The 20,066-nt window shown below is 40.4% G+C and overlaps 1 protein-coding gene across 7 annotated transcripts in view; it reads left to right on the forward strand.

Annotated features, from left to right (window-relative positions):
* REEP3 (receptor accessory protein 3) overlaps nucleotides 1-20,066 on the forward strand; it is a 93,480-nt gene that overhangs the window by 54,708 nt on the left and 18,706 nt on the right. For 5 of the 7 annotated variants that reach the window (XM_042961157.1, XM_042961159.1, XM_042961158.1 and 2 more), the window contains 3 exons: nucleotides 13,503-13,579; nucleotides 16,025-16,145; nucleotides 16,317-16,430. In XM_042961157.1, coding sequence (XP_042817091.1) covers nucleotides 13,503-13,579; nucleotides 16,025-16,145; nucleotides 16,317-16,430 — 312 coding nt within the window. Of the gene's footprint in view, nucleotides 1-2,654; nucleotides 2,720-10,576; nucleotides 10,824-13,502; nucleotides 13,580-16,024; nucleotides 16,146-16,316; nucleotides 16,431-20,066 lie in introns of those variants that run through there. The other 2 variants (XM_042961160.1, XM_042961161.1) reach the window with 2 other exon arrangements.

Genomic DNA, 20,066 nt, shown 5'->3' on the forward strand with positions numbered 1-20,066 from the left:
TAGGAGTACATTTTAACTGTCCACATTGAATAAATTATCACACAAAACTGAGTTCATCATCTTTTCTCCAAACCCAAGACTCTTCTTACATTCTCTTCATGAATGACACCCACCTTCCCCTAGGTGATATTGTCAGAGAATTCTCCTGCTACAGCTCTTCTCCAACTTTAAGGCACATAGGAATCCCCCTGGGATCTTGTTGGAACACAGATTCTGATCGAATAGGTCTTCTCTGGGCTTAAAATTCTGCATTTCTATCAGGCTTCCAGGTGATGCCAATACGACTTGTGTATATACCACAGTTCAAATAGCAAGACTTTGGGCACATTCTCATCTCTGATTACATATCAAAAACACTTTTGTCTTTTATTTTATTTTTTTTTAATTTAAAGTGTTTTTTTTTAGAGAGTACAAGCAGGAGAGAGGGGCTGTCAGGGGGTGAGGGAGCAGGGAAAGAGAGAGAGAGAGACTGAGAGAGAGAGAGAGAAAGAGAGACAGAATCTTAAGCAGGCAGAGAGAGAGAATCTGAAGCAGGCTCTACACTCAGCACGGAGCCTGATGCAGGGGTCAGTCCCACAACCCTGGGATCTTGACCCGAGCCGAAATCAAGAGTCGGCCGCTCAACCAACTGAACCATCCAGGCACCCCAAAACCCTCTTGTCTTTTAAATTACTGTCTGCCCTCTTTCTGGGCATGGTAATGATGAGGCCTAGAATCTAAATAATTTTTTTTTTAATTCCCAAGGAATTTTTATCTACAACCAAGGTGAAAATAATTAAGAGGTATCTTATTGTGAAAAGTGAATAGTTACCACGTTGTACTTTTTTACTATAAGTTTATGTATGCATATGGACACTAAATAGCAAATAGTTTGTTTTAGAAACATCTGTATGTACATGGATTGATTAACAACTTGGAACATACTATAGAAAAATAATATTTTAACAAAATTAACCATACAATACAATTATCGGGGTAAGGATATTGAATTAGACTTTCTCCTAGTTTCCGTGTTGTAGGGCTGACCATAAACAAAATTTTCTACATCAGTGAAATTTCTGTACCTTACTCCAGCCTCTTCATTCCTCCCACTGTGTTTACCTAGGTCCTTCATGCTGTCTTGCATTCTGGCACTGAGCCAGCCCTTTCTTACCCCAAGTATCCTGTGACCTGTCACTTGTCTCTCTACATTCATCCAAATGTGAACTTCGGTTCTCTAGGTGAGGTTGATTGCACATGTTTTTGAAGGAAAGTAATTTGATATCGTAGGTTCATTTTCAGTCGTGACAGATTTATTCTTCCTGGTTTTTTTTTCCTACCAGTCTTTGTTTCTCGAGAACACTGTGTTATCCCATGTGGTATAAAGGCTGGTTCTCACTCTTTGAATGATTATTGTACATTTAAAGTATAGTGTCAGTGGGGCACCTGAGTGGCTCAGTTGGTTGAGTGTCTGACTCTTGATTTCGGCTCAGGGCATGATCTCACAGTTTGTGAGTTCAAGCCCCACATCCAGCTCTGTGCTGACAGCGTGGAGCCTGCTTGGGACCCTCTCTCTCCCTCTCTGTCTGACCCTCCCCTGCTCACGCTCTCTCTCTCTCAAAAAATAAACTTTAAAAATAAATAAAATATGCTGTAGAGCCTAGACTATAAAGCTACACGTTGTATATAAAAGAGCATATCTTACCTAAAGAATGAAAATCTTCATTTTCTAGCTCAGTCATCAACCTGTCTGTCACCTGGACAAAGGAGCATACCATTTAGTAGCTCGGTTGGTTCACTCATAGAAATAGTACGATGGAATTGTCTGTGTGAAGGTAGATGGAATGGGGGTACCGAGGTGCCTAAGAAATGGAATACCTTGGGAATACCTCAAGTAGGAAACATGATGGGCCAAGACTTTGGGAACACTAAGGGAAAGAAGAAGGTAGAGTGACGATTTAGTGTTAAAATGAGCACATGTCACTCCTATCTGGATATGCTCTTTCCCATGCTAAAATCCTGAGAAATTCTGTGTGGTTCTGGTAGAAGGGAACTGTCTTTCTCAAAAATATTTATTATTCCAAATAAATCAATAATACTTTCAACAGCATAACAAAGCAAATTCTGAATTCTCAGCCAGTGTGGATGGAGAGTTATTTTGGACCGAGAGGTCATTTCTTCCTAAAGTCTGCTCCCAGGAACAGTTCCCATAAGCAGATCCTGCTTTTTATGTCTTCTTTCCAACACTCCTTTTAAATTAATTATCAGTTAGTTTTTAAACATTTTTGCACTTTTGCTTTCTTTCATGTTCCTCAAACTGCTGAGGTCAGGGATGAGATACACCGGGCTTCTGTGATTCAAAATCACTGGGGAGGGGGGCTCCTGGGTGGCTCAGCCGATTAAGCGTCCGACTTCAGCTCAGGTCATGATCTCATGGTTCATGAGTTTGAGCCCCGTGTCAGGCCCTGTGCTGTCAGCTCAGAGCCTACAGCCTGCTTCGGATTCTGTGTCTCCCTCTCTCTCTGCCCCTGTCCCACTCATTGTCTGTCTGTCTGTCTGTCTGTCTCTGTCTCTCTCTCCCCCTCTCTGTCTCAAAAATAAATAAATATTAAATTTTTTAAAAACTCACTGGGGAGGACCAAAGCAGTGTCGTTGACAGAGCTTTCCCTTTCTAGTTACAGTCCTTCATACTTGAAGAATAATCTGTGAGCTCTTTGGCAGTGATGCCTGGAATCTGCAGGTAAACTATGTTGCAGCAACCTCAGCATCTGAAAGTATAACCCCCAAACATCTGAGTTTGGACAAGCTGTACAAAGTTAAGATAGTCTTAAATGGGGCAGGGAGGGAAGAAGTACCTCAGAGTTGAGGAAGCTCAAATCAATTCTAGCCTAATGTATTCACCCAGAGCACATGCCCCATCTTTTTAAAAAGAACTCTTTTCAGCCATGGTCTCTATGCACTTGGGATTGAACTTCAACTAGTTTATTTTCAAGCATGCTTCTAACTTGGCACAGCTGTGGGAAAAATCCCATAACTGAGCCATCTGGGTTGGATAAAAGAGGGAGTTTTTCTATTGATTTCTCACATTTTGTTCCCTTTTGTTTTTAATGGGGGAAAATCATTATGAAATAACCAAATTATTGCATAATGTTAATGAAAGGGGAGAAATCTTTTCAACTCTACACTGTTTCTAAAGAATTCTATATTGGAAGGTCTCTCTGTTGTCTCTGAAATGTGGTATAGAATGAATGTTTTGGGTGAATTGACTTGAGTGAATAATAATGGTCAGAAAATAAAGTTCTCTTTGGGTGGTCTGAAATTCAGCAGTGTTTATTTCTTTTCAGACTCAGCAAAGATTTCCCCCCCCCCCCGCCCAGGGAAGCATATTTTAGCATTTGATGATCTGGATTTACTTAGTGTGGTTATAATTGAAATCATTAGGCATATATAATTTTTCATTTTTTCATAAAGACCAGCATTAATTGCTTTATGACTCAAAGAATCTGAAGTTAAGAAATGTTGGAAAATTGTTTAATCTCTGATAACTTTGAGAACAACTTTGACAAAATAGACTATTTTAGATGTTAGAAACTGCTATTTGCAGTCCAGAGTTACTTGTTTGAGTCTTGCATCAATTCAGACCTTAGAATTAAGAAACTTTTAAGTAAAAGTCTTCCTCTGTACTTGCTTCACATGGGTACTGGGAACATGATGAGGAACAGGATGGTTTCTGTCCCTGTTGGTTGTTACAGTCAGAAGACAGGGGCAGATGTTATACAAACCGTTGCTCAGATATGCTACAAAGAAAAAGTAAGGTGCACAAAGATTGTATATGACCTTTAGAGGGGGTGGAATTAGGGAAGGCTTTCCTTTAGAACTGAAGAAATTTCATTCACACAAAGCCAATATATAGTATATAATATAACATGAAATAGTAGTAGTTATATGGTAGATCAAACATTATGCTGGTAATCAACTATTCCTTATCTTCTTTTACTAATCCCTCCCATGAAAGCTTCTTGGCAGCAGGAACCTTGACATCAGAGTTTATGCCTATTTCATGTCAGAGGGCTTTGTTTATAAAAGGCCCTGAGTAATATTTCTCATTAATATATCACATAATTTTTCTTTCTATCATGCTAGTGTAATTTAGTAGTTGTATCATTTAACATACATTACTGTTAACATCGTTGTTGTTATAATATCACACAGGTCCTAGCATAGAAAGAATAATTTATACAAAGATACAATTTAAGAAAAATATTTTGGGGGCACCTAGGTGGCTCAGTCGGTCGGGTGTCCAACTTTGGCTCAGGTCATGATCTCGTGGTTTGTGAGTTCGGGCCCCAGCTCAGGCTCTGTGTTGACAGTTTAGAGCCTGGAGTCTGCTTCTGGATTCTGTGCCTCCCTCTCTCTCTTTGCCTCTCCCCCATTTGTGCCCTCTCTCTCTCAAAAATAAACATTAAAAAAATTTTTTAAGAAAAATATTTTTTAATTAATATGCCATTTACTGCTATTGCCTTGACTCATAAATCTACAGCAAGATCCCTTCCCCCAGAACATGATGTCCCACTATATATTTGGAGCCTGTCCATCACTCTCAGTTTCTGTGATGGAAATGATGAGGATTGTTTTACAGTTGCTGTTGACTTTTTGTTTGCTTTATTTGGGCATTTAAATCAATTTCATTGTCTAAGAATGTAAATCATAAAAACTGGTTCCCTTTAGAAATGTTAAAAGATTATGAAATGAGGCCTACTTTTCTTTTGGCATCAAGGGTAGATAAATGCATACCTATTAAATGGAGCATGGTCTTTTGATAGTAAATTTAGCCTATGGGTATATTCATTTTACAGTGTTCACTCAGGCTTAAAATATCCTCTAATGCCTTTGAGAGAGTAAAGCGAAGAACGCCATCACGTGACTGTCTGGGTTTCTGAAATGCTAAAGCTTTGTATAAGCCTTATGGATTTTGAGTAATAATAAAGCAAGTGCTGGCTTGTTAAAAAAGATAATCTGATCCATCCACTATATAAACCAGAATGTAATTTTAGATACTATGGTTTTACATCACAGATGATTTCGTAATCTCCAAAAGAACTTGCCTAATTATAAGAGTATATTTTCTTGGAATATAAATTCATTTTGATACTTAAATGATTTTAAGATTCCATTTGAGGAATCTTTTACTTATAAATATTGTATTTTCAATTAAAATATTCACATTTCTCTAGTCATGAAAAATATAGTGCATAAAGGGTTCCAAGATTTAAATATGACTGCCATTTCATTGTGACCGCTTTCAAAAGAAGTTGATTACCAAATAGTTAGGAAAAATGGAAGTTACAGTCTTGCGTATAGTTAGCCCAGTTTACTAATTCTCATACTAAATATTTTTGAGCATCTTTTTTGTTCCAGGTACCATAGTAGGCATCAGGTATATTCTCGAGAAACAAAACAAAGTTTGCAAAAACAGACCATCGAACAACCTTTCTCATGTAGTATTCCCACTGACGTTTATGTGCTTCATTCTTTGGATATCTTGGCCTCCCACTCAGAATATATCCACTTCAATCTTTGCACAGATCTCTAACAAGCTTCTGTGTCTGACTTACTGGTCTACTGGAAGTAGAAAGGGATTGCCGCTGAAGCCATCCGTACTGACAGTGCAGGTGATAATGACCAAATTCACACAGACAGAGCCACATTTGGCAAGGGATCACAAAAATAATTTCAAGTAGTATTTCTCTGGCCCTGCTCCAATCTGCTGCATGAGAACATCAAACCTTCCTATCCTCCAGATCCTTCTGAGAGTCCCCTGAAGGTGTCTCAACCAGAATTTCTTAGCATGGCAGTCCTCTTCTCTGTTTTCAGGGCACTGTGGAGGTATCACCCATCACCACCACAGGGCATTAACCGTGTCGCGCATGGCAGCCGACGGCGCTGTGACCGATGCAAACCTCATGCTACTCTGGCCCTGCTTTCTCAGTCTCCACAGAGATTAGAGTTCAGCCTTTCATGTTAGGGTAGTCTCAGCTGCTATAATTGTAATGTGTAACAAAAATGCAACAGCTGAAGGAATATAGAAGTTTATTTCTCTCTCACATAACAGTCCACCTTAGGTGTTCATTTTGGCAACAAATCTTGTGCTGTCGTTCAAGAACTGGGGGGAGGGGGGCTCTGCCTGTCTTCAACACACAGCCTCCAAGGTTGCTCTGCTCTCTGCCCTTCCAGCCCACAGGAAAGGGGAAGAACCTAGGGGGGAGATACCCCCACTTCTCAAAAGCCTCGGCTCACATTCGGTTGGAAAGAATTGGCCCCACCTCTCTGCAAAGGGCCGCTTCCAGTCACATTTCTGCTTGACAGCAAGCTGTCACCTTCGTCTCCCTCTTGTTGCACTGTCCTAGACCTAGACCGCTGGCGGCCTCCTAGATCTAACCTCCAGAGCAGCTGAGGGCATCCTCCGTCACGTGATCTGCAGCATCTCTACCCTAGGCTGCTCCCTTTCCCATCCAGATCAACAGCTTGTCTAAACCTTTACCATTGTCCCCAGATCCACCCTCCTTGCCACTCACACCAGCCTGAAAGGTTGGTGACCTGCCCCCTAGATACGGGGCCCTGGCTGTGGTCCTCTCCCCGACAAGCCACTCTTTCCTTCCATCCCAGTGGAGGACACATCTCTACCTCTGTCTCAAGCTCACTCTCCTTCCCAGTGTAATTCTTTTCTATCTCCTGTGGGATCTTGTTCCACTAAATATTCCTGCTTTCTCTGAAGAGAATCTTATCTTGCTGGTAAAGTTTTCAATCATTGAGAGTGTAAACATGCTTTCTTTTGCTTCATGCTGTGTGTGTGTGTGTGTTGTTGTTTTTTTTATTGCCCCTCTTTTTCCTTTTTAAACCAGATCTCTTAAAAGACTAGTTTATGTTACCTGCCCTGTCTGCACCTCCTGTCTAGTGTCCAGCCTTTTGCAATCCTTACAGAAAAGGAGCACCCTGAGCTGTGTGCAGCCCACGTTCATTCAACAACTCGTCAACATGTACTCCTGAGCTCGATCTGTGCCAGGCACAGGGAATTCAGCAGTGAACAAAATAAAGGTCTTTGTCCTCCTGGAGTTTACATTCTAGTAGGGAAAGGCAGAAAGTAAACATCTATCTGTTAGGTGTGTCAGTGATCTGTGGAATGTTCTAAAGACAAAACGGAGTCAGGATATAAGGGGGCTAAGAGGACATGGATATTTTAAAAGACCTCACAGGTGAATATTTGAGCAGAGATCTGAAGCAAGTGAGAAAGCAATCCATGTGGATAACTGGAAGGAGAGCATTTCAGGCCAAACAAAACAAAACAAAAAAACAACAAAACATGTAATAAGGCCCTGAGCATATCTGCACATACAAGGAGCATATCTGCACATACAAGGGACAGTAAAAGGGCCAATATGACTGGAGCAGAACAGGGCAGGAAGGAATAGCAGATGAGGCCGGAGATGTAGCTGGTGCCAGATCCACAGGGTTTTCTAGACTAGGGTGAGAATTCTGATGGGAGCCGTAAGAGGGGCCTGAGCAAAGGAATGACATGATTTTGTTTTTGTTTTTTTTTAGTTTACTTATTTATTTTGAGAGAGGGAACACGGGGAGGGGTGGAGAGAGAGAAAGAGAAGCCCAAGTAGGTTCTGCACTGTCAGCACAGAGCCTGACCCAGGGCTGGAACTCATGAACCATGAGATCATGACCTGAGCTGAAATCAAGAGCCAGATGCTTAACCAACCGAGCCACCCAGGCGCCCCTTCTTTCTGTTTTAAGGAGAGACTCTGACTGCTGTATGCAGAATAGACCCCAAAAAGGCAGAGTGATCAGTTAGGTTGCTATCAGAATAATGCAGACAGGAGATGATGGTCATCTGGGCGGGGAGGTATCTGTGGAAGCAGAGAGAAATCTATTCTGGGTGGATCAAAGAGATGACAGGCTAAGCAGTGCTGGCACCTTCCATTCGCCCCGCCAGTGGACTTTCCTCTCCACATTCCACGTTTCTACACCTTGCTTATGGCCCAGGAGGCTGATCCATACAGACTGTATCATATCTGGCTTCCGTTTAGTTTGGCCCCTGAAAGGCTTCTGCAGAAGATCAGAAGGCAGGATGAGCATGAGGTCAGAGTACTGTTCTCCCAGCATCCTCCCTTCCTCCCTGCCACCAGGGGTTGGCTGTGACTGTCTACCTGAGGCTACCACTCTCCCCTACAGTTGCCCTCTCTGGATTCCAGGAAGCTTTCCCCTGCCCTCCCTCCTTCACATCCAGGGGTGATTCCAGTTCCTACTGTTGCTAACTCCAGGGTGCTTCAGTATCCTTTCATTGGGTTTCCTGAACCTTGCCCACAACTTTATAAATAGTCCCTTTAGTAAGATTTCCTCAGATTCTTACACTCTTGACTCATACTGGAAGCTAGGGCATCTAATGTAGTAAAAACAGCAGAACTTTTTTTTTTTTAAGTTTATTTGTCCATTTTGAGTGAGAGACAGAGAGAGAGAGAGAGAGAGGGAGAGAGAATGAGTGGGGGAGGGGCAGAGAGAGAGGGAGAGAGCAAATCCCAAGCAGGCTCCAAGCCATCAGCACAGAGACCAACTCAGGGCTCAATCTCACGACCCGTGACATCATGACCTGAGCCAAAGCGAGGCAGAGCTTAACTGACTTAACCAACTGAGCCACCCAGGCACCCCAGAACATTGTTTTTAATCACAGTTTTTTACTTGTTTGTTTTTCTTTTCCCTAGTAAAATGCTAAATCTGTGAGGACAGGAACTATCATACTCATGTTTCTATTCTCATAACATAAAGTAGGGTTTACTACAGTTGTATCAGTGTTATAGGTAATGATGCCACCTGAGTCCTTCAGAATTGTCTAAACTATGTTTGATATGAAAGATTTATCAAAAGTATGGTGTGTGTATATCCATCTTAGTGCTTATAGGTATAATCTTCACCTTGTTGGATAATTCAGTTCTCTGGGACCAAAGAGACTTTTAAGAAAAAGTTGGGTATACAGCTTTCTTATTACTCATCCTCATGGAGATATTTAGACAATGGTTTGCTGATTTTACCAATTGTTTCTGAACTAGAAAGATACTGTACTATTTGCTCCCACTTTTCCCAAGAACATAAATTTTTACCAAATAAAGATGATGCCAATAACTTTTTTTCCCCAGGAACTTAAAAGGTGTGTGACTTATTAACTTAACAGTTAAGTTACTAACTTACATTTCCATAACATTTTAATAGTGACTATATTTGGTTATATACATTCATAAGATTACCAGTGTGAGGGGCTTCTCGGGGGCTCAGTCAGTTAAACATCTGACTCTTGATTTTGGCTCAGGTCATGATCTCATGGTTCATGCATTCGAGCCCCGTGTCAGGCTCTGTGCTGGCAGTGCGGAGCCTGCTTGGCATTCTCTCTCTCGCCTTCTCTTCCTGCCCTACCCCTGTGTTCTCTCTATATCTCTCTCTCTCTCACACACACAAAATAAATAAACTAAAAAAAAAAAAGATTATCAGTGTGATCGTTTTCCTGCCAATTTTTGGTTTTAGTTTTGCATTTTGTTATTGATGTTTTCTGTTGATCTAAAGAATATTTTATCTTTATTCTTCACATGCTTAATTATACTTTTATAGTTTTGTGACTTGTTTTTTTTTGTTTTTGTTTTTGTTTTTGTTTTTGTTTTTTTTGACCTTGACTTCTTCCTTGCTATTTCCTTGGAGCAAAACCTTAAACAGTAAGCTTCATGGCCTTGAGGTGTAATTTTAATAAAAGCTGTGCTGAGTAATCATTTGGTATAAAGTCCCAACCAAATCCATTAATAGAAAAATAAGCAATGTCTTTTCAAGGTTAACTTTCTTTCTGGTTGCTCGCACGAATAATACACACTTATTACATTCATTTAATTATTGCCTGCTATTATAATTTAAGATCCATATTTCTGGTAAGGACAACCAAAAAATAACCTTAAGTTTAAGAGCAGATTATCAAAGAATTTGTTCATTAATGACAAATTAATATACCATGGGGTTTTGCTTATATAAAATTGTTGTTAATCCAGGAAAATGTCCAGGAATACCCTCTTGACTGGATACTTTGTTGTGTTTTAACTAAAAAGACATGGCTAGGGACTCCTGGGTGGCTCAGTCAGTTGAGCCTCCAACTCCTGATTTCAGCTCAGGTCATGATTCCAGAGTCGTGAAATCAAGTCCCCTATCAGGCTCTGTGCTGAGCATGAAGCCTGTTTAAGATTCTCTCTCTCTCCCTCTGCCCCTTTCCCCTGCTCACACTCTCTCTAAAAGAAAAAAAAAAAAATCTATTTTTAAAAGGCATGACCTTCTTTTTCTCCTTTTTTTATTTTTGACATTACTAAATATAAAGTGGGGTTTTTAAAGAGATAAACATTACATTCTTTAAAGCACTTTTATTTTGTGGATTTAAAATTAATTTAATAACTTCCTTTGGAAACTGAGTAAGCACTTGACTGAAGCGAGTGTGCGCCTGAAATCTGGGACGTTTAGCGGTTCTCATTCATTAGAGAACTAGTCATTTGGAGGTATCACCAGTCACTCTCCGTGCAGTCCCCTTTTCCTCTCTCTTCTCCTCTATTAACCAGTAAATTATGACTACTTGGGGAGTTGTTATCCATTTGGAAACTCACAACGGTAACAGCGGCGGGCAATAGTGAAATTACGAAAAGTAACAAGCACCGACTTAAATAATTTTACCTTGCTGAAAGTTTCCTAAGCTTTCAGAGTCAATTTAAGCCTCTTCTTTCCCGGGCAAGAATGGAACAGTTTACCCTGAAATCCCCGTGGTGAGTACAAGGAGGGGGACGGGGGACCGAAAAGATCTGGTCCGAAGGCCGCCGCGCCCTGAGAAGCCGCCCCCTTGATAGACTTGTTCCTACTCCTGCCATTTCTTAGCTCACCCGCCTGATGCGGCTTGATTATTTAGGCCCCTCAGGAAAGTAAGAGGAGTTTACCGTATTGTCTCAAACTCTGGCCCATGCAGCGCTCGAGTCTCCTCCAGAGTCGCACCGTGGGTGGACCGGTGGGGCCCCTCGGGAGCCATTTCTTTTGTAATTGGCTCGGTTTTTTTCAGTAAAGAGTTGTATAGTTTTAAAAAATTAAAACTCCTTAGATTCCTTCTAGCTGTATAAAACCTCATTCTTCTGTTTGCAGCCTTTTCTTTCTTTTCTTTTTGGGGAGAGGCATATAGTCAGTCAATCAGCGTACAAGCTAACCCTCTGAATACAGTTGAGAGGTCAAAGTGCTGAGTTAGTGTTTGGCTCCGGAGGGGCAGGTGAATCAGAGCTTGTCAGAGTATCACTTAACTTAAAAAAGGGAGGGGCAGGAGAAAGTATACATAGGATGAAAATCCCCATATTTGGACAAAAGCTTGGAATTGGTGGCAGTGAAAGATTTTAGAGAACCCATGAAAAGTGAACAACTAAAGAGTACATTTGGGCTGTTTTGTTTTGTTTTTTAATTTGAGATGATAATTGTAAATCCATTGCTTTGTTTTTCAGATATAGATAAGATGCCCTATTATTTGCTTTGGGCAATTTTTTTGAAGCTTTCAGGAGTCTATACATTAGAGTAAATTGGTATGATTTCTATTTCATAATACATTGCTTCAAAAGTTATTCGTGGCTATTTTTAATTGATTTGTCCATGTAAATAGAAAACCATAAAAGCCACTTGAATTGTAATTCATTTCTATTGTCTATGGAATACCCAAACAAGCTTCTATATTAAAACTAAATAGTAGGTCAATTTTCTAGCTATTTATAGAGACCTAAATTTTTTTGTCCTCTCATTTAGAAGAGAACAAGGGAAGCAGTGGTTATTCTTGGATTTCACATTTAGCCAATCCTCACAAATTCTTTCTCTACATAGTATAATTGATTAATAGCACCAAATCCAGGGTCAGAGAGCCTGGATTCAAATTCCGGCTAAATGACCTTGAGCAAGTCATTTCACCTCTCTCTGTCACTGTTTCCTTATCTATAGTGGAAATAATTATGCTTCCTACCTTGTAATATTGCTGTGGAGAGTAAATTACTTAATATATGTGATATAGTTAGTGTAGTCCCAAGGCCATAGTTGGCATGGTTTTACATGCAGAGATTTTAATCCTTAATGAAAATCCAACCTACTTGAGCGATAAAAGAGTTTGTGTACTCAAGTAGGTAGAAAAGTATAGTCGGGGAAATGAATTCAAGAAAATTAATCTGGTAGCATTCAATGAAAAGGATTGGTATAAAGAGACACTGGAGTCTCAGGGACCAGTTAGGATGCTCTATTCCAGGAAAGAGGTAAAAACGTCTTGAACTACTATCTCAGTTCATCCAGATTTCTGTAACAAAAATACCATAGACTAGGTGGTTTATAAACAACAGAAATATATTTCTCACTGTTATTGGAGGTTAGGAAGTCCACGATCAAGGCAGGTCTGATTTCTGGTGAGACCCACTTCTTGGTTCATAGGTGGCCATTTTCTCACTGTGTCCCCACATGGTGGAAGGCATAAGAGATCTCTTTGGAGGCCCTATTAGAAGAACAGTAACTCCATTTATGAGAGCTCCACCAACACGACCTCATCAGCTCCTGAAGGCGCCACCTCCTAATACACATTTGGGGTTAGGATTTCAACATATGGATTTGAGGGGGAGGAGGACACAAACGTTCAGCCTATTGCAGCTGCCATTGTGGTGTTGGTAGAAGATGGAAAATGATATGTGAGAAGTTACAGGCTTACATATGGGGGAAAAGAATACACTAACTTGGGGTGCCTGGGTGGCTCAGTTGATTAAGCATCCAACTCTTGATTTTGGCTCAGGTCAAAATCTCACGGTTCGTGGGTTTGAGCCCCGCATCGGGCTCTGCACTCCCTCTCTCTCTCTGCCCTTCCCCTGCTCACAGTCTGTTTCTCACTCTCTTAAAATAAATAAATAAACCTTTAAAAAATAAATGGTTAAGCATTAAAAAAGAGAGAGAGAATACAGTACCTGATTTTCAAACTGGGTGACTAACATTATGGATGTAATAAACCTAGGATCGTTCTTTGGTTTCTGAACAGTTTCTATATATTGAGAATTAAGGAATGTAAAATTTAAAAGACAAGTCAAGATTAAATGTGGTCATATCTTATTATGCTGTTATTTATATAACAAGTAAATGGCTAATCGTCATCCATAAAGAAGCACGTTGATAAGAGTAAGATCTTTCAAAGAATTTTCCTCCAGTTAAGAAAAATCTATCCTATTGTGCTGATTCTTTCATTCAGATTCCTACATTTGTTATTCTTTGATTCTTGTCTTGTATCCCAAGATTGTTGATGTTGTGGTACGAGGAATTCAGACATAAACCTATTGAGAATTAAACCAACTTCCGCACTTGGTCCAACTATAGATGTGGAAACATATATGTAATTATTCAGAGTTGCAAATAATTTTCATCTGTTATTTCATAAGTATTTTTATTATTTCCAGGTCCGATGGATGATGTACTGGATTGTTTTTGCTCTCTATACTGTGATTGAAACAATAACAGATCAAACAGTTGCTTGGTAAGTTCTAGCACTGAGAAAGGGCCAGACTATAGACACCTCATCAGGTGTCCTGAGTTCTTATCCTGCCCTTGGCTGGTAACCCGGTGAATTTGATCAAGTTACTTACTTATCCAGTGTTTCACTTTCTTTATCTGGTTTCCCCATAAGAACATTACTTTCCTTACAGTCCCCCCTCCAATTAAAGCAGCTCATGTTTCCCAGTGGGTTGCTCCCTGCCCTCCTCCCACACAGGTCCCAATATCTTGGAATACAAAAACTTAGTTGTCATCACCCTTTTTCCACAGGATGACTTGAGGCTATTTTTATCACTTCCTAAATGACTCCCTCTTTGAAGCCCACAGCATCTGGTTCTAGAACTCCCTCCCCATCCTTAAAACTCTCAACTACAAACATTCAAACTGGATGACGTCAGCATCCACGTGGACGCCCACTCACCACCAGCTCCTTGGCTGCTCTGTTCCAAATAGCTGAGACAAAATTAAAGCATGTTTGTACCCTCAAGGATTTAACATTTTACCAAGAAGCGATACCAAAGGGAACAATTTGAATCTCCTGTGCCATATTTCACTGGTGCGTTTCCATCTAAACCTTACCATCACTGGAGAGGTCCTCCTTTCAAAATCTTTAAACTTCATACCTTGCCAGTATCCTAAACTGCCCTCGCTGCACAAACCGTCAGCCTAAATTAGCCCTTCTTTGTTTCCTTTCCTGGGCTACAAATGCAGCACCCCCAGAACATCATTCAGCTGCTCTCATGTAGGTACCAGTTTGACCCTCCCCATTCCCTTTATTTGCTGCTTCCCTGCCCTCCTGTATCTGTTTCAGACACTTGCTGTTCTCTCCTTTAAACTGTCTTTCTGGCTTTGCTATTCTCATCGTATTCTCACAGCACATTAGGTCATATTGGATTGCTAGGAAAAAAATAAAGAAGTCACCAGACTTTAACGTTCTTAACAACTTGCCCTTATTTATGAACCTTTCTGTGTCTGCAGCCATCTTTCTCTTCTGACTTGAAATGTGAGTTATTCTTCCTCTGTCCCATAGCTCATTCATTTACCTGTTAAGTGTTTGGTGGAGAGTTTTGGGGGAGGGCTTTTTGTGTGGTTTTAAATGGCAGAACACAGATTTCAAACCATGCTAGGTCTCTTAAGTTTCCAAGTTCTCTTTTTCAAGACTTCTCATATTTTCCTGATTGCAAATGTCACCTATATATATTATTAAGAAGCGAGTGGTGTACAAAAAGTTTACTGTGAATAGCGAAAGCCCAGAAACTCCTCTGTAACTGCGCCATGGTAAAGACCCTCTGTTGACTACACAACAGCTTTTTCTTACTGCCCTGGACCCCTCTGCCTCATCAGAAGAGCCCAGATTTGTTCAGTTAAACCATGTATCTTAATAATCTGTGTCCCATGGGATGCTAGCCCTCTGTGGTATATTGTTCACTTTTGCTGTGGCAGCAAACAACCCTAAAGGCATGATGGGTTAGAAAAACAAACATTTATTTCTTGCTCAACTTATGTAAGGGCAAAAGGTTGGCTGCAGCTTTGCGGGGCTCAGTTCAGTTTTAAGTGTCTTCTCGTTTCAGGCCCAAGGCTGAAGGAGCAGCTGTTTCATGGCAGAAAGCAAAAATTTAAAGCAAGAGGTTGGGGGTGTTGGGGTGAGGAAGTCAAAGGGCATTTAAAGCTTCTGCGTGCATGTGATATGTCACACTCACATTATGTTGGCCAGAGTAAGTCACATGGCTAACCCCGCAGTCATTCCTCGAGGAAGTGCACTCAGCCCGTAGGGAAAACAGTGCAAAGTCACATGGAAAGGGGCATGGGTAGCTGACACTAATTCCCAGTCTACCACAATGGTAATTCCATTCCCCTTACAAGTGAATGATTGTCTGCCAAGTGCCGTTTTCCGGCCAAATGAGACTGGAAGGGGAGTTCTGGGGGGAGTGTTGAGAAAGAGAAGGACATGTGTTCATGGGGTAACTTTGTGCCCTTGGAGTATTACAAAGCTTCCTCCTGGCGCTTGGAGAGATGTCCGGTACTGACGCCCCCGTTGGGCTCTGCAGAATGGTGGCTGGTATACCTTACTGCCATGGTCAAATGCTGTTAATGTTCTCTCTGGACTGCTACAGTCAGCGGGCAGCTTGCCTATGGTTGCTTATACAGTTGTAGTAGAAGTTTCAGAATCTCAGCAGGGATCAGGTCACTCTTTGGTTAACTGATTTATAGTTAATGAAATTAATTCGTCAATTCAAACATAGTTATTTCCTTAATCACTCACTTTTACATGTGAAAACTTAATACAATGACTGAACTTTCTTAAAAGAAAGGGTGTGTGTGTGTGTGTGTGTGTGTGAGAGAGAGAGAGAGAGAGAGAGAGAGAGAGATTGATTTCCTCATTGTAGTTTATTTTCACCAGTGGTTTTTTCGAATTTTTTCTTGTTAGGTTCCCCCTGTACTATGAGCTTAAGATTGCTTTTGTCATATGGCTGCTCTCTCCCTATACCAAAGGAGCAAGTTTAATATATAGAAAATTCCTTCATCCACTTCTTTCTTCAAAGGAAAGGGTAAGATCTATAAATCCATAAATCATTTGTTAGAAATGGACATCATCACATGTTTTGTGCTATTAAACAAGTAAAACTATTATATCTTCGGGGAAAAGTCCTTGTTTTTGGCTTGTTGACACTATTGTTAAATAAAATTTATACCCATGAGTTTGTTTGTTTTTCCCCCAGGAGATTGATGACTATATTGTACAAGCAAAGGAGCGGGGCTATGAGACCGTGGTAAACTTCGGGCGGCAAGGTTTAGCTTTCGCAGCCACTGCTGCTGTCACTGCAGCGGTGAAGGTAATTATTTATGTTTTTTATTCAATGTCACATTAAGTCAATGGACAAAGTAGGGTGGCTTTTTATTCTAGGTCATTATAAACTTTTGGCAGAATTTTGCTTTGCTTATTTTTGTAATGTAAATGTAAATGATAATTTAAAAAACATTTTAATGCATGTGTTTTATAACTGCTCAATATTCTGAAAGTCTTAACTGATCACAAAATGAGAGCTAGTTAATATATAAAACCATACCTGAAGATGTCATTTTGTCATAATTTTCCTACTTTATAGCCTTAAAATAAGGTTGAGTAAATCACCTATAGTAAAGATGACCATTCTTTCTTTCCCTGTCTCTGGTCTCTCTCTCTCTCTCTTTCTCTCTCTCTCTCTTTCTTTCTCTCTCTCTCTCTCTCTCCCGATGGCAATATCTTGGTAGGATTTCTGGCTTACTCCTGCACCCCTACTTCAACCAATTTGAGGTAACTGATTATTCAAAATAAGGCATGAAAAAATTCTGTTCTTAAAACTTGAGATTTTACTTAGCCAGTTACTAATGTCATGTGTTGTGTTTTTTTGCAAGTGAAGTTATCAAATGTATGCCTTCTGTGAAAACTTGCGTTATGGCTTTTGAATTTCTTTGCATGTAGTAATTGGTGTGGTTTATTTTGAATACCATAGCGTAATTGATTTTGGTGTGTAGTATATGGAAAGAAAACAGGCTTCAGATCCCAAAAATGCTGAGTGTGACTTTTTAAATAACTATTGGTGATTTACTTAACCTCTGTATTCACTGGTTGCTTCATGTATAAAAGAGGGGTAATATACCTGTCTGCCAGAGCATATGAAAAAGCACAGTGCTTGCCAAAACATAGTAGGAGTCCAATAAACATTAATATCATGTGTGTGTGTCTCTCTTTCAAGTGAAAATTTGAGTTTGTTGCTATGAAGTTAAATTGAGATTAAATAGTATTCCAGCTTCTGAGTTAGACTTTTTCAACTTGGTTATCTTGAACTAAAATAACAATGCTATGGAAATAAATATTCTAAGTGGTGATTCTGCATAATAGCAATGGTGATGGGATATAAAATGTCGGTGGGGTTTCCAGAATGATCCTTAATTTTTCAGAGTAAACTTTGGCTCAAGTACAATTAATATGATCAACAAAATTAAAACCCAAAATTATATTCGGGGCACCTGGGTGGCTCAGTTGGTTGAGCATCCGACTTTGGCTCAGGTCATGATCTCACGGTTTGTGAGTTTGAGCCCCACGTCAGGTTCTGTGCTGACAGCTCAGAGCCTGGAGCCTGCTTCAGATTCTGTGTCTCCCTCTCTCTCTGCCCCTCCCCACTTGTTCTCTCTCTCTCTCTCTCTCTCTGCCTCTCTCTCTCTCTCTTCCCCCCTCTCCCCCCTCCCTCTCCCTCTCTCTCTGTCTCTCTCAAAAATAAACATTAAATATCTAAATTATATTCAGATTATATCCCCAGAAGTGTTACATTCAGAATTAAGTGTAAACTTATTAACTATGCAGCCCTAGACATGTAAGACAACTGTATCATTAATAATTATTAACTATCAGCACTTTAGTGAAGAATAGTTTACCTGCTACCTGACTTTTAAAGGCTTTTTCTTTTATTAGTATAGATATACTAAAAATTTTAAATTTTAATACTAAAGATTTTAAATCTTATTGGACTGTTATCCATTGTAAAAGAAGTTCATTTGCTTTTTTTTCTTGCTTAATGAGAATACATTCCTGATTTCCATATGTCCTAAAAAAGAGCATCCAAGAGACATAATATTCAACAACTAGAAATTCTACCACAAGACCACAGATGCAGTTATTGAAGAAATAATACAATAATATTTCCCAGAACTGAAGGACATGATTTCTAGATTGAAAGAACCCACGGGGCCTCTGGGTGGCTCAGACAGTTAAGCATCTGACTCTTTTTTTTTTTTTTTTTTTTTTTTAATTTTTTTTTTTCAACGTTTTTTATTTATTTTTGGGACAGAGAGAGACAGAGCATGAACGGGGGAGGGGCAGAGAGAGAGGGAGACACAGAATCGGAAACAGGCTCCAGGCTCCGAGCCATCAGCCCAGAGCCTGACGCGGGGCTCGAACTCACGGACCGCGAGATCGTGACCTGGCTGAAGTCAGACGTTTAACCGACTGCGCCACCCAGGCGCCCCAAGCATCTGACTCTTGATCTCATTTCTGGTCTTGATCTCACCTTGGGAGTTCAAGCTATGCCCTGGACTCTGCACTGGGTATGAACCTTACTTAAAAAAAAAAAAAAAATAGAAAGAGCCCACATAGTACCCAGCACAATGAATGAATAAAAGACTGACTGTAAGCAAGGTCATTGGAATAGTCCAGAGACACCAGAGACAAGGAAAAAGTGTTTAAAGATTCCAAAGATAAAAAGTATGTCACATCCAAATGACCAAGAATCGGAAAGGCATTAAATTTCTGAATAGTGACAATGGAAGCTTGAAGACCAAAGAATAATACCATCCGTGATACCATAATTTTCACCCTCACATTCTGAAACAGTCAAGCTCTCAGTCATGTGTGAGCTTAGAATCAATCTAATTTTTTTTTTAAAGCATATGCAAAGTCACAAAATTTACCTCCTAAATTCTTTGTCAGGGTAGATATGCTCTGCCACAATTAGGGAATAATCCATGAAGAAGGAAACCCATGGGATCAGGAGATAGGGTATCTAGCACAGAAGGGAGGGGACAGTACTTCCCAGAATGTACATCTACATAGCAAGTCAAGTGCAATTGGCCGAAATTGGATGTGATGGGTGCAGGGTGCCAGGAGAGGTATCTCAGGGGAACGTATGAGGATGAGAGTATCTAATAGGTTTAACCCTATGCAGGGATGATACTTAAATTAGTCAGCACATGCTACAGCCAGTCAGAAGACACTGAACACCATGAAAAATATACTGGAGGCAATGTGAAGAGGGAGGCATAGCATGACTAATCAAAGGAGTATTTTAAAAACGGGATAATTGTTGACTCTGGAAAATAACAAAAGTTATATAAGAAAGGAAGTGTAATAATGGAGCATGACTAGGCCCAGCAGCAAGCAGCATTTATATCAGAATCATGAGAACACAGACTGTAGATTGAACAACTGTGATTTTGCTCTCTCAGGAAGGTGGAGGAAGGAGAAAAGGAAGTGGAAGAGAAAGAAAATCCTCACCTGTCAGCTAGGAAAGTAAAGGGTTTAATTTTTTTTTTTTTTTTAACATTTATTTATTATTAAGAGACAGAGAGGGACGCCTGGGTGGCTCAGTTGGTGAGCATCCGACTTCGGCTTAGGTCATGATCTCACAGCTCGTGAGTTCGAGCCCCACGTTGCACTCTGTGCTGACAGCTTGGAGCCTGGAGCCTGCTTCGGATTCTGTGTCTCCCTCTCTCTCTGCCCCTAACCCACTCGCGTTCTGTCTCTGTCTCTCTCAAAAATAAATAAACATTAAAAAAAAAAAAAAGAGGCAGAAACTGAGCATGAACATGGGAGGGGCAGAGAGGGGAGGAGACACAGAATCTGAAGAGGGCTCCAGGCCCTGAGATGTCAGCACAGAGCCCGATACGGGTCTCAAACTCACAAACCCTGAGATCATGACCTGAGCCGAAGTCAG

This window comes from Panthera tigris, chromosome D2 (genome assembly GCF_018350195.1).
Source record: "Panthera tigris isolate Pti1 chromosome D2, P.tigris_Pti1_mat1.1, whole genome shotgun sequence".
Lineage (NCBI taxonomy): Eukaryota > Metazoa > Chordata > Mammalia > Carnivora > Felidae > Panthera > Panthera tigris.